Raw genomic sequence first — 13,879 nt, 5'->3', positions numbered from 1 at the left:
CACTTTACAACCTTTTCTTTGCAAGCATTGAAGGTCATGGGTATACTACCTCTCCCATCCTGTATCCTTGCTCCCGTCCTCCCTTCCTGTAGTCCTCCCCACACCTGATTTCATTTTCACCCCCACCCCAAGTGCCTCAACTCCCTCACGTATCCGCCATCACAACCCTCCTCCCTTCCACCGTCCCTCCCGACTGCGTGTTTGCCGGTTGAACTTCCCTCTGTGTTCCATCTGCCCCTTTGCCACCTCTCCCACTGCCTTGCCACAGACCCACCTACTCAACGGGTGCTCAGCTTGGTACACATAACGAAGCCATCTCTGCTTTCCTGTAATTGCTTGCTCGGTGAGATGGTTGGTCGCTGGTTGTCAAGTGCTTTGGACCAAACTTCATATTAGGAAAGCCTTGTCTTTGTGGTTGCCCCACATGGCTTTAACAAATTATGTGGTGTCCCCCAGATTTAGGAGTGCTTCATAATGTTGCATCAAATATTCTCTAATACTATCTTATGGCATAATGTTTCACTTGCTAAAACATACTGAGCAGGTGATAGGATTTCTCTAACAAACTTTTGGTATTTAGTATTTCATCTAGTCTGTTTTGTGATTTCTATTTGACTAAAGACTATAAAGGTTGGGTGCATGCTATTTTTAAACTTCCAGATACGAGTATTATGTGAATTTTGTTCCAGAAGTGCAACTTCTAGGTCAGCATCAGGGAACCTATGGCTCAGGAGCCACATGTGACTCTTTCGATGGGCGCATCTGGTTTTTTGCTAACCTGTGAGCTAAAATATGGAAACTGTTGGTGACAGAACTGAGATACTACGTCCAATGCTGCTTTAATCTTCATTTTTTTTTTTATAAGATGAGTTTTACCAGGACTAATTAGACCCAGTAGTATCACAACCTGAACTTGCATGTGGTCGCATTTTGCCATAATATTCGAGTTTGTTTTAGTCTTTTGGTGTTGATTCTCTACAACATGCATGTGTCTAGCTTTCAAAGAATATGTTGTACATGGCTCTCCAAATCCCAACTTGACATGGTTCACTTGGTTTTTGTTCCAATCCTTTGCCTTTTTACAGTCTTTTCACATTTCAATGCATGTGGGGATTGCATCAAAATAACCTTCAAATTATGTAACAATATTTAGTCCCAAATTTAAGTAGGTGGGAATCTTCAAAGCTTGATTTGAAGCCGCTCTTGTCGTGCCACGTGTTTTATAATGGAGTTGACACCCACTGAAGTATGCTCTATTGTATTATATGGAGAGCATTCAGTGCTATCTCTCAGTTTATGATTTGTGTGCTGCCCCCACCTACTGGCTGCAAATCTAACATTGTGTTTTTGTTACTCAACATAATGGCTGTGTGCCATTTGTCTGTGGTTTCTTCCCACACAGACATGCCAAACTGAAATGCTGCAACACCAAGTCTAATCAACAAATATAACTATCTTGCAGGTATGCTCAATTTTATGCAAAAACACACACAATCCAGGCAAATAATCTGTGATTTTAGATGGTTGTGATACAAGGGAAATGCAGGCCCAACTCCTTGTCCTTGTTAGTCATGTTTTATATCTGCTTAACCATTTAGTACCTCAAAATTCAATGCAATTTCAACTATTTTGCATGCAATTTGGGTTTGATTCTTGATATCCTGATGGGATCTAACTGGATTTGGATCTAATTTGGATTGATTTTTGAACATTTTGAGTTGATTCATTTAATATTTATTTCAATGATCCAATCAGATTTAACAGAAGGTAAAGATTGAACAAATACAAGGAATTTGGACAGTTTATTTGGGGGGGGGGGTGAACATATGAATGTATTAGGTCATTTTACAATTAGTAGATGGTCCCTGCTCCTGTGTGTGTGAAGCAAAGTCCAAAACCCTCCCCACCCGACTCTCCACTCTGGTAAAGGCAAAGATTACACCCTACCACCCTCCTCCTCGTTCTGTCTGCCTTTTTCGGAGACTTTCTCAGCATTTCACATCCCATCTACGTAAAACACTGACCTTGACCCCCCCGCCGTCTCCCTTTTTTTTTGTTTTTTGTATCTGTCTTGCTCAATTATGCAGTGTCCTCATCTGTCTGTATAGAGTATCACCACAAACCAATGTTGGAAGGAAAGCCATCACTTTCTTGGATCATTTTGTACATTTTGCCATTGTCTGGCTTTTCATTGTTCATGTAGTATTGCTATGGGGAATTCTACATGGCTATGATTGTACTCGGTAACTAGGACTGTCTTTGGGACTTGTGAACATGTTTACAGTAGAATGTAGGTATTATAATTCATAGTTATACACTGGGATGCACCAGGCCCCAAATTCAAAAATGGAAAGGCCCCTTGGTGCACGTGACTGAAGGTAGAAAGGTTTTTTGTGTTTTTCTTGACGCATAGTGACGCCACAAATGATAACTACTGAGCAGTGAGAGTGATTTAAGCCTCATCATATTTGTGGTATGAACAATAGAGTGGGCAGTTGTACGTCTATGTAAATAATTCGTTTCAAATTATCTTAACTATTAACTGAGTTCACCCTGTGTGATTTGATGAACCCACAAATGAACAAAAGTCTGTCAGAGTATCGTCTTAAGTCTCCCTTCCATGGCAAAGTGGGAATAAACACTAACACGAAAGCCTTTTGATGGGCTGGGATTTGTAAAACGTTATACGCTGTTATATGCTTTGTGGAAGTCCCCTTTTATTATACACCAGAGAAAAATGAGTGGCCTTTAATGTTAAGGGATGATTATGGTCTACATGTCAGGACATCCCGACGATGTGGCCGGCAAAAGCCACGCTGAGTCACACGGCTTGCATATAGGGGAGGATGCGCATGCATGGAACTAACATGCACGTGTATGGCTGCTGCATAGCTGAAAATGTTTTGAATTAATGAATATTTGTATATTTCTATACATTTGAATTTGATTTACATGACAATTAATTTGAATATCTAATTACTGTAGTCATTTTTGAAAAGTACATGTTAAAAAGTGCCTTTTTTATAGACACACACACACACACACATAAAACAATGGGAATGGACTGTTAATGCTACTCTGACCCCCCCGTTCAAGTAAAGATTGGCCTCAAATATGCAGCGACAGCAACCCCACCTGTGACTAACCTGCTATTTGTGCATGTGTGTGTGTATGTGTGTGTGTGTCTGATCCCGCTGAGTCGCGAGAGGGGGTTTTGAGGTGCAAGACGTTGCCTGCATTCTTTAATTTTCACCTCCCCCATGATGACCCTGTACAATGGCTGACACAGGTGGACCCTTGCGTCACCTTCTTTTCCTTCGCATTGTCCTTTCTCCCTAATGTGTGTTCACAATCTTTGGATCTATTTAGAAGATGCACCAAGGTAACATACAGTGGTACCACGCAGTACCAACCAATGCATCAAACAAGATAGTTGAGATACTTTAGGTTTGGTGTTTAGGTGGGGTTGTTTTGTTCAGTGATGGAGTTATAGCTCAGCGTCTTTAGAGTTCCAAAATGTGAATCAAAATTTTGTCATTTCATGGACCTATGCCTGTTTGTGCGCCTGCGTATCAGGTGGTGTTTACTAACGTGTGTCTTTTGGCCTGGAGGGAGCCTGAACCCAGTGCGGTGGCAGCCATCACACACAAGCTTTAATTGGCCTTCTCACGCAGCAAGAGCTTCATTACCAGCACACCTTTCCAAACGCCCATGCACACCCCCCTCGCGTACACCCACCATTTGCAATGTGTAATAGGGAGTTGATGACACACACAAATGTTGGCTGAGTCACTTTTGAGCGTGTCGATGCTGGATGTGGAGATCGTACACTTTACCTGACACTCCTATTTTAATGAGTTTAATGTAAATCCGACACTAACTTTTGGAATGAATTCAAAAATATTCAAATGTAGCCACAAAGTTAAGAGTAAACTTTGAAAAAGGAAGCAGCACCTGTTGATTCACATTTAAACCTACAAATACAGATTAGATATTATTTTGTCTAATACATTTGCAGTTATTTAAAGGGCATATTGCAGTTATTCCAAAACTAGTGAGTTTTGTCTCAAATAATGGACGATTGTCTAAGTGTGAATATGCTGGGGATCACTTTACAACCTTTTCTTTGCAAGCATTGAAGGTCATGGGTATACTACCTCTCCCATCCTGTATCCTTGCTCCCGTCCTCCCTTCCTGTAGTCCTCCCCACACCTGATTTCATTTTCACCCCCACCCCAAGTGCCTCAACTCCCTCACGTATCCGCCATCACAACCCTCCTCCCTTCCACCGTCCCTCCCGACTGCGTGTTTGCCGGTTGAACTTCCCTCTGTGTTCCATCTGCCCCTTTGCCACCTCTCCCACTGCCTTGCCACAGACCCACCTACTCAACGGGTGCTCAGCTTGGTACACATAACGAAGCCATCTCTGCTTTCCTGTAATTGCTTGCTCGGTGAGATGGTTGGTCGCTGGTTGTCAAGTGCTTTGGACCAAACTTCATATTAGGAAAGCCTTGTCTTTGTGGTTGCCCCACATGGCTTTAACAAATTATGTGGTGTCCCCCAGATTTAGGAGTGCTTCATAATGTTGCATCAAATATTCTCTAATACTATCTTATGGCATAATGTTTCACTTGCTAAAACATACTGAGCAGGTGATAGGATTTCTCTAACAAACTTTTGGTATTTAGTATTTCATCTAGTCTGTTTTGTGATTTCTATTTGACTAAAGACTATAAAGGTTGGGTGCATGCTATTTTTAAACTTCCAGATACGAGTATTATGTGAATTTTGTTCCAGAAGTGCAACTTCTAGGTCAGCATCAGGGAACCTATGGCTCAGGAGCCACATGTGACTCTTTCGATGGGCGCATCTGGTTTTTTGCTAACCTGTGAGCTAAAATATGGAAACTGTTGGTGACAGAACTGAGATACTACGTCCAATGCTGCTTTAATCTTCATTTTTTTTTTTATAAGATGAGTTTTACCAGGACTAATTAGACCCAGTAGTATCACAACCTGAACTTGCATGTGGTCGCATTTTGCCATAATATTCGAGTTTGTTTTAGTCTTTTGGTGTTGATTCTCTACAACATGCATGTGTCTAGCTTTCAAAGAATATGTTGTACATGGCTCTCCAAATCCCAACTTGACATGGTTCACTTGGTTTTTGTTCCAATCCTTTGCCTTTTTACAGTCTTTTCACATTTCAATGCATGTGGGGATTGCATCAAAATAACCTTCAAATTATGTAACAATATTTAGTCCCAAATTTAAGTAGGTGGGAATCTTCAAAGCTTGATTTGAAGCCGCTCTTGTCGTGCCACGTGTTTTATAATGGAGTTGACACCCACTGAAGTATGCTCTATTGTATTATATGGAGAGCATTCAGTGCTATCTCTCAGTTTATGATTTGTGTGCTGCCCCCACCTACTGGCTGCAAATCTAACATTGTGTTTTTGTTACTCAACATAATGGCTGTGTGCCATTTGTCTGTGGTTTCTTCCCACACAGACATGCCAAACTGAAATGCTGCAACACCAAGTCTAATCAACAAATATAACTATCTTGCAGGTATGCTCAATTTTATGCAAAAACACACACAATCCAGGCAAATAATCTGTGATTTTAGATGGTTGTGATACAAGGGAAATGCAGGCCCAACTCCTTGTCCTTGTTAGTCATGTTTTATATCTGCTTAACCATTTAGTACCTCAAAATTCAATGCAATTTCAACTATTTTGCATGCAATTTGGGTTTGATTCTTGATATCCTGATGGGATCTAACTGGATTTGGATCTAATTTGGATTGATTTTTGAACATTTTGAGTTGATTCATTTAATATTTATTTCAATGATCCAATCAGATTTAACAGAAGGTAAAGATTGAACAAATACAAGGAATTTGGACAGTTTATTTGGGGGGGGGGGTGAACATATGAATGTATTAGGTCATTTTACAATTAGTAGATGGTCCCTGCTCCTAGGTTCAATAACGAATTTAATTCTAATGCTTTGCTTAATCAATATTGAAATATGAAGAAATAATATTTGTTATTTTCTTTTTTTGTACTCTTTAACTGTGGCATGCAGTATATTTGGAATATTATTCCAATTTCCTTTCCTAGCCACTTCTTTAGTTGCAAATGTAATGTAAATTAATTGCCATTCAATGTATACACTACTGATTACTAGATCCTTAACAGCGACCATTGCCTGACAGTAGATTGGACGTTTATCACTGTTTTGGAAGTCCAAATCACTGGAAATAACAGGCTATAAGTTGTTATACTGTCATCTGACTACATTTCCCCTGATGCACCTTCTCTTATGCACGTGTCAACGCTGCCAGCAAACCGGACTAGACGTCACATTCCTGCATTCCTTTTCTCCCGTCCGGTGTTTCAACGTTGGCGTTTTCTCCAAATCGCTCCCATTTATACCTTTCCTCTTTTTCCCCCCTAGGAAAAATACTCATGAAAAGGCAAGATTGATACGAGAAGGGGGTGATCCCGGGTTCCAGAGACTCCTTCTCAATTCGGGTAAGCGTTAATCTTATTAGAAACCTGGGTGTATCCATATATGTTGTTTCCAGTGTGAAAGATCAGTCATAACAGCAAGGTTTGTATCTTATCTGTCATTTCCTTTGAGTTTTTTTTCATGATAGGACGCGATCCGTCAGTTTAATAATATGATTTTTAAACCCAGGATGCGTGCGCTTGTTGTCTTGCGCTTGTTAGCATTAGCCGGCCGGTTTGCCGCAAAGTTGGCTGCATTGTTGAGTTCCGTGCATGGTTTGATTCACTTGATTGTGACTTTTAGCTCAGTGTGGTTATTTGTGTGTGGGGACAGACATCATCCGCAAGATCAGAATGTTTTCAATGGTAAAAATGTGATGTAGAATGGAAAAATAGAGGCTAACAGATGGAGCTGCTCAGTCCATATGGGCGTGGTTATGGTAGTGGTACAATGAGGCTGAGGGGCATTGTTTTGTTTTTTCCATAGTTTTTTTAATGTTATTGATTGATTCATTGATCTGTGCTCCCAATCCCTCAATTAATATGGAAAAAGGTACCTCATCTGAGTAAAATATCCCTGCAGTAATATGACTTCTCATGATGGTGACATTCCTTGGATTCTTTAAAAAATGATAATATCAGGAATGGTACATGTACTTGACCCTCAGCTTCCAATGAAAAGATGCTGTTCTACACCCCTGATTATGTGTCATAAGTAAACAAATGCATATGGGAACTTTTCAGATCGGAATTGGTCCTCTTTGTAAAAGATCTGGACAGAAATCTTTGAATTTGCAGCACTTTGTTAACTCCGACCAAGCCAGTTGTAACCCTGAAAGAAAAGTATTTTCATGGCCTTGTATGAGGGCAAAGAATCCTTTGACTTAGGCGATTCCACTGTATAATCAATAAACGCTCTGTCAGCTAGTGAGATTGCGGCCTGGAAAAGAGGGCTGCTGCCAAATGATCAATTGACTCCATTGGCCTCTGTTCAGGAGGTCAAAGAATGACTAGGAATGGGAGAATTTTGATTCTTTACACTTTGTACTTCATTGACTTATTGGTGAAGGTAAAAGATTGAACAGATGACCCTAAATATAGGTTTCCCCTGCATGACTGGGATCCATTTATTCACCAGGATACTAACCTTTCCCCCCCCTGAAAAACTTACTTATTTGCTGTTAATGTTTAGTCCTAGTCCTATCTGTCAACCCAGGGATTTAGTGCCATCTTGTGGCTTCTTGAAGTGGAAGAACTACTGCTTATTAGCGGGAAATGAGCATCATTGTGTCAGGCCATATCCCTTTCTGATATTTAATTTAAATATCTCTATAGAATGATGCTATATAATTTGGGAAACTGTCCCCATTGGGACCAGGTCTGGATACTTAATTCTACTCCCTAAACATGGCCTCCCTCTCTTTGTTGTGGCCTTATTGTAAAAAAAAGGCTTTTGTCCGCACCAACTAACTGTGTTATCATTGTCCTCGGACTGAAATCACTACACGTTGATAAAGAATACACTTTACCACTTCAGGAAAGACTATTTTACTGCTCTCTTTTAATTGGAAGTGTGCTTTAAATTGCAGACCAAACACTGTCAATGTGTGTTAAGAGTTGTACAGCACTGCTGTCCCAGTAGGTCACCATTGTGCCAGTATGTGACAATGGGACTATTGTGTACACAAACAGTGAATGCAAGCATCCCACATACACAAATACCCAGACACACATTTACAGTCACTTAGTGTAGAATATGCAGGCTAAAGAGGTAAAGAACCTCAAATTTTACTGCCCTATTAATCTTCTCCAATGATTAATTTTGAGTCCTCTGGCTTTATTCTTTATTAATCAACTGCTGTGTTTTTACTAGTGTTTTCTATTGTCATTCTAGTTCTAATACATAGCAGATCCATCAATTAAATTAAACAAGGAATCAACTTTCAGGCATTATTTGTTAACTCGAGTCAGTGTTTGATTGATAAATCGCGACAGCCCTCAACAGGACGCTGCTATCAGAAATAGAAAAAGCCAAATTCGATGTAAACCCGCTGTGTGAGATTGTTAAGACAGCCAGTCTGTAGTAGACCAGATTAGATGTATTAGCCTCTCTTCGCTGTATGGGGTTGGAACCCTGACTTGCATTCCGACTGCTTTAGCTGCAGGCTTATACTTCTTTATGTCTGTTTGTTGCGTAACGGCATGTGTTTAAAGGATACCACACAAGTCTGTCAGGGTTGTTTTGCCGGGTAGTTCTTAAAGAAAACTACACAGTTTGTGGTCAATATAGAAGATCTGAATTAATGGACGGATCGATTTTATTCGGCTGTTTGTTTTATGGCATTCACTTAAGTTTAAATTTCAAGAATATTTCACTAATATCAATAAAAAATATTAAGTTTATGATAAAGTAATGAGTAGGAGAATCATTGAGCATTCTTATATAAAGTAGTAAATGGTCATATGCTGGCAAAATAATGCTCTGGTGTTGATTTAGTAATTTAATTTTTAAATATATTTTGACTGGTGTTTTTTATCTATAAATTAATTCCATAAACTACTAACCAGATCAAGAGGCTGAATAACTACAAAACTCTACAAATTAAAAAATAATGAGATATTAAATGGTGGTGCACTACATAGAAGTTCTACTGTGGTTCACATTCTGGTGAACTGTAATGTGGGTATATTTTCATAAATCCTGTCCTGATATTGGTATTTCCTACTGACTAAGTAAATACTATTTTTCAGAGGAATCAATGCCACTATGCCACCTTTTAAGAGTTCTCAAACAATTGGTCCTAAAAACCAGACACATGGGCAGTGATGGCACTTCAAAGAATCACCAGGCTTCGATAATAGCGCGTTCCTTGCGCTGCATGGGATAAATCCTCTTTGCATGGCCGCTGATCAAAGCTGTGATGTAAAGGAGATTAGCAACGAGGGCCAGGGGCCAGGTGATTGCAACTTCTCAGACAGGAAGGCAAATGAAGCAGCGGGAAAAAAGAGGTGGGGAAAAAAAGGCGAGCAGTGATGTAGACGTTAGTGGAAGTGTTCATGACTGCATTGGAAGCCGTAGTTTGAAGATAAGACACGTCCCGGATTGTTTTGAAAAGATGGTGCATGTCTGGATGCTTGTTGATAGCAGTGATGTGATGCTTTGTTTTAAGGTCCTGAGGTGAGTGCTTAGATGTTGTAAAAATGTGGTAATGTGGTATCTTGAGGAATCTAACTTGTTTTTCACAATCTTTCCCTGGATAGGTCACTTTCCTCCCCCCTTTCCCCTTTTCACTGCCCACCTACCGGCACCTCAGTTGCCATGGAGAACTCATCGGTGGCGTCGGCATCGTCCGAGGCGGGCAGCACGCGCTCGCAGGAGATCGAAGAGTTGGAGCGCTTCATCGACAGCTATGTGTTGGAGTACCAGGTGCAAGGCCTGCTGGGAGACAAGGGGGATGGAGACTTGGACTTGGATGATGGTGGGAAATTGCCACAGGTTAGAGATGTTATTTAAATGTTTGCATAGCATTGACATAATAAGAGAATTGGATTTTTTTAAACTAACAGCAGGGCAAGGCAAAAAAATATATAGTGAATATTTGAAGTAAAACTAATGTGCTGCTCACAATACTAATTGAGTGGAGATTTAAAAAAAAAAAAAAAAATTACTTTCACAATTTGGCCAGATTTGAAAGCATCCATTAGCATAGTGGTTAATTAAAATGTGTGATGTGTCGGTTGGTATAATTTGTTTATGCAGAAACATATAATGTTGTTGCTGTGTACACATAGGGTCTATCACAAGTCTAATAATAATAAGTCCATTCCCTTGTTTGTTTCTCATTTCTAGTGGACGAACGACTGCAATGACTACAAAGAAGGCAGCTGGGCTTCATCACAGGGGAGAAGTTCCACTAAGCCGGTATTTATGCATGTTCTAAAGGAGTTGAGTTGGGCCTTTCCAGGATGGAAAGAAAATTCAAATATTTTTTCATGCTGTGCACAGGATGAGTGGGAGCATAGCAGTAATGGCAGCTCAGGTTCCAGGCCAAGCTCAGGGTCCAGACCAGGTTCTGGTTCTCGATCTGGCAGCAGAGGTCGAAACAACCAGTTTAAAAGCTCCACTAAGGTGCTAGTTCTACTCTGTACTTTTAAATGGTGTAATGTCAAATTCAGATTTTGTTTGTTATGATCATGTTTTTCCTTTTTGCCGTTTGTCTTGTAGAATGGAAATAGAGAGGTCTCCCTGGATATCCTAGGGACAGACATATGGGCTGCAAACACGATGGACTCACGTGGGTGAGTGTTTTGTTCATTAACTTTTTTTCTGCAGCATATCACATCCAATTCATATAAATGACATTTTTTGGGATTATTATTATTGTCAGATTTAAATCTATTCTTTTGAAGAGCTGTGATCATTATATTTTTAAAATTATTTTATGTTTATCTCTGGGGGTTCAGGGGTACAGGTTGGGATGTGCAACCAGAGAAATTAGACTTCAGCCACTTTCACAGGAAACACACAAGAGCAGCGCCAAAGCATCTGCCGCACATCGACAGAGAGGGGTATGATCTATCATTTTATTGGCTAAATTTCATATTGCATGCTGGTATCATTACTTATGATTATTTATGCCATGTTGCCTGATGATGTCAATCATTTCCCCTCATTTTAGGATGAGCAAAAACATGTTTGAGGAAGATGATGGCATCGACTTAAATGACATTGAGAGGTTTCTCCCTCACCTGTGCACTGTAAGTCTCTTTATTTTTCTTGTTAAAACAAATACAGTGAAGAGTGAGTGAAGAGGGACTGACTATAAATTACATTCTACTGACACTTAGTGGTTCTTCACTGAATTGTAGGTTACATTGCTCTCTAAAATTCAACACTGCCTCCTGGTGGTTCTGGTAATGTGCAAAATCAGCTGAAGTAAATTTGAAATGGGGATTTATTAATAAGGCCATCAAGTGGTGCTTTTACGGTAGTTTAAGAGCTCACCGGTGGGATGTAAATAGCCATTTTGAAGGCACTTTTTAAAATATGCCATGGCTACACATTGAGCAATTTGAATATGCCTCCCAACTATTGAGGTACCAATGCTGGCAACTGTCCAAGGTGCTGAATTAGAGGCCAAGCAAGTTTTTTTTTTTTTTTTTTTTTTAAGTTTTGAAAGAGGTCATCGAGAGTTGGAAATGGCTTATCATGACGAGTTTAAAAGTGTGTTTCCCTTGAAACATTATGTACTAGTGCAGAGTTGTGGTCTGTACTTTATCAAGCCATTTGGAGCATTTATAGTTTTCTGGCTTCGGAATTTAAGAGTTATCCTGCCAGTAGTTTTATAAAATAAATCATGAATTTTGAATTTATAGAAGGTTTAAAAGCAATAACAGAGAAACTTAGATAGAATTCAGCAGTTGTCTTATTTTCTATATTTTTTGATTTTTCATATAGAATACATATTGTCCACGCTTTGTTGTACAGTTGATACAGTATATTTTCTAAAGCCGGATTTTCCTGCAGTGTCATCACGTGTAACTGATTTTACAGATGTGTGGCCATTAATACTATAATCAGAACCTTTGCACAGTGTTTTTGATAGGTGATTTGTGTTTAGCTGGGGGTGTTAGGAGGTGGCCTCGATTCAATAATATCACCCACTCTTCCTTCCCGTTTGTCGGAGGCGGAACATCAACCCCCCCAACCTTGCTCTTTCCCTTCCTATCTCAGCCTCAGCCTTTGGGTCAGTGATGCATTAGTGTGGCATTTAAAGTCTAGCGCAATCGCACTGTTGAGGATGCTTGCCTCATTGTATAGATCACGAGCCAAGAATGTTATTTCCAGTTATTAAAAGATGGGGGTTAACCTCACGTTTGCCAAGAAATGGGTGTGCCGACATATGGCTCTGGCTCTCACAGACTTCTCTTTACTGTCCTAAACTGAATAATATCAAATAATGTTCACATTTATACAAATACTGTCTTAATTAAAGCAGTACAAAGACTTAATGCAGCATTCTTCGTTGGTGGAGGCAACAAGTGAATAGATATTGATCTTCGATGGTGGAAAGAAATTATGTAGCCTTGCCATACAGTAGCAAAATGTCGGTTATCAACGGAAAGCAAAAGTCAGGTTTTATTTCCTTTTTCCATGACGTTTGAGTTTGAATTGTTTGATGTGTAGGTAGTGGCCTAATAGAAAAATCCCTTCCTGGGCCAGGATTGCATGGAAAAACAAAGCCACGCCAAAGAAAACATTTCTAAATGACTGCATAGACTGCCGCACTTTTTTCAAGTGTGTCAAGGAATGAGCCGTGTTTTTGTACGGCTCTGTCAGAGTGACGATTACAATGTTGTAAAAGAATGAAAGGGAAGGTTAGGTGAGAGCAGTCATTGAGGACATATCCGCTCGCTGGCCCAGGAACAAAGAGGCTGCCCGGAGCTGAAATGCGTCGCAGACTGCCTGGCCCCTTTGCCTGGACGCGTACGTGCAGTCCAGCAGGACTTGGGAAGTGGACCTAGGGAGGGGGTGTTGTGTCGGGGCTGGACTCTTTGTGGCAGTGCATCTGCTAACTGTCAATGGCATTCCACTGGTAGATTTAACCTCATTTCATCTCTTTCATGCCCCAAATTTCGACGTCTCCTTCTACACGCATCTCGTCGTTCCTCCCTCCGCTCTACTTGGCGTCCTTTTGCCGTTCCCCACGTCCTTCAAATGTTGGTGGGCAGATTAAAAACATACAGGGAGGAGCAAGGGGGGGTCATGGTGACCGGTAAACCCCCCCACCCTGTGGGCTTTTCCTGCTATTGTTCCTGCTCTTGATCCTGTACTATGTTAAATATGTGCTGGTCATTTCTGCATCACGACCCCGTGGTCTTTTCCCTGCTTAGAGACCTCCAAGGCTTTGCATCTCCTCACTCTTCTCGGAAAAGCTTGTATTTCCGAGTTCTGTCCATTTGAAAAAAAAAATTATATAGTATATACACTATGAAGGTGAGGGTCAGCTGACATTAAGTGTATTAAGTACTTAGTTGTGTTCAATGAGGATCACCAATTGGTGTATTTTATCAATATTTTCCATGTAAGAACTCCTTTTTCTGAACCGATTGCAACTTTAAATTCTTTTGACTTTGCCTAGTGAAATTACTTCAATTTATACTTTTTTCCCCAACACCACAATTTAGTTTGAATTGTTATTTAATAATAATTTGTGTCCGTCTATCAGGATTGTATGATAATGTTCTTTAGGAAAATACATACACTGCTATTATGCCAAATTATCGTATTTGTCTTCAACATTTTTGGCCGGGTTATGATATTTAAACCTTTTTAATTTTCTTTTTTAATGCATTAGGTGCACT

The 13,879-nt window shown here is 40.1% G+C and overlaps 1 protein-coding gene across 6 annotated transcripts in view; it reads left to right on the top strand.

Annotated features, from left to right (window-relative positions):
• The window catches only part of ctif (CBP80/20-dependent translation initiation factor), a 63,351-nt gene that overhangs the window by 31,055 nt on the left and 18,417 nt on the right, over positions 1-13,879 (top strand). For 3 of the 6 annotated variants that reach the window (XM_077737010.1, XM_077737009.1, XM_077737008.1), the window contains 7 exons: positions 6,462-6,538; positions 9,776-10,010; positions 10,365-10,436; positions 10,521-10,643; positions 10,740-10,813; positions 10,979-11,083; positions 11,194-11,272. In XM_077737010.1, the coding sequence (XP_077593136.1) occupies positions 9,834-10,010; positions 10,365-10,436; positions 10,521-10,643; positions 10,740-10,813; positions 10,979-11,083; positions 11,194-11,272 (630 nt within the window). In that variant the 5' untranslated portion in view covers positions 6,462-6,538; positions 9,776-9,833. Of the gene's footprint in view, positions 1-5,499; positions 5,571-6,461; positions 6,539-9,533; positions 9,693-9,775; positions 10,011-10,364; positions 10,437-10,520; positions 10,644-10,739; positions 10,814-10,978; positions 11,084-11,193; positions 11,273-13,879 lie in introns of those variants that run through there. The other 3 variants (XM_077737006.1, XM_077737007.1, XM_077737011.1) reach the window with 2 other exon arrangements.

Source organism: Stigmatopora nigra, chromosome 17 (genome assembly GCF_051989575.1).
Source record: "Stigmatopora nigra isolate UIUO_SnigA chromosome 17, RoL_Snig_1.1, whole genome shotgun sequence".
NCBI lineage: Eukaryota > Metazoa > Chordata > Actinopteri > Syngnathiformes > Syngnathidae > Stigmatopora > Stigmatopora nigra.
Note: the sequence above shows the minus strand (reverse complement) of the source record. Positions and strands in the feature narration are given on the sequence as shown.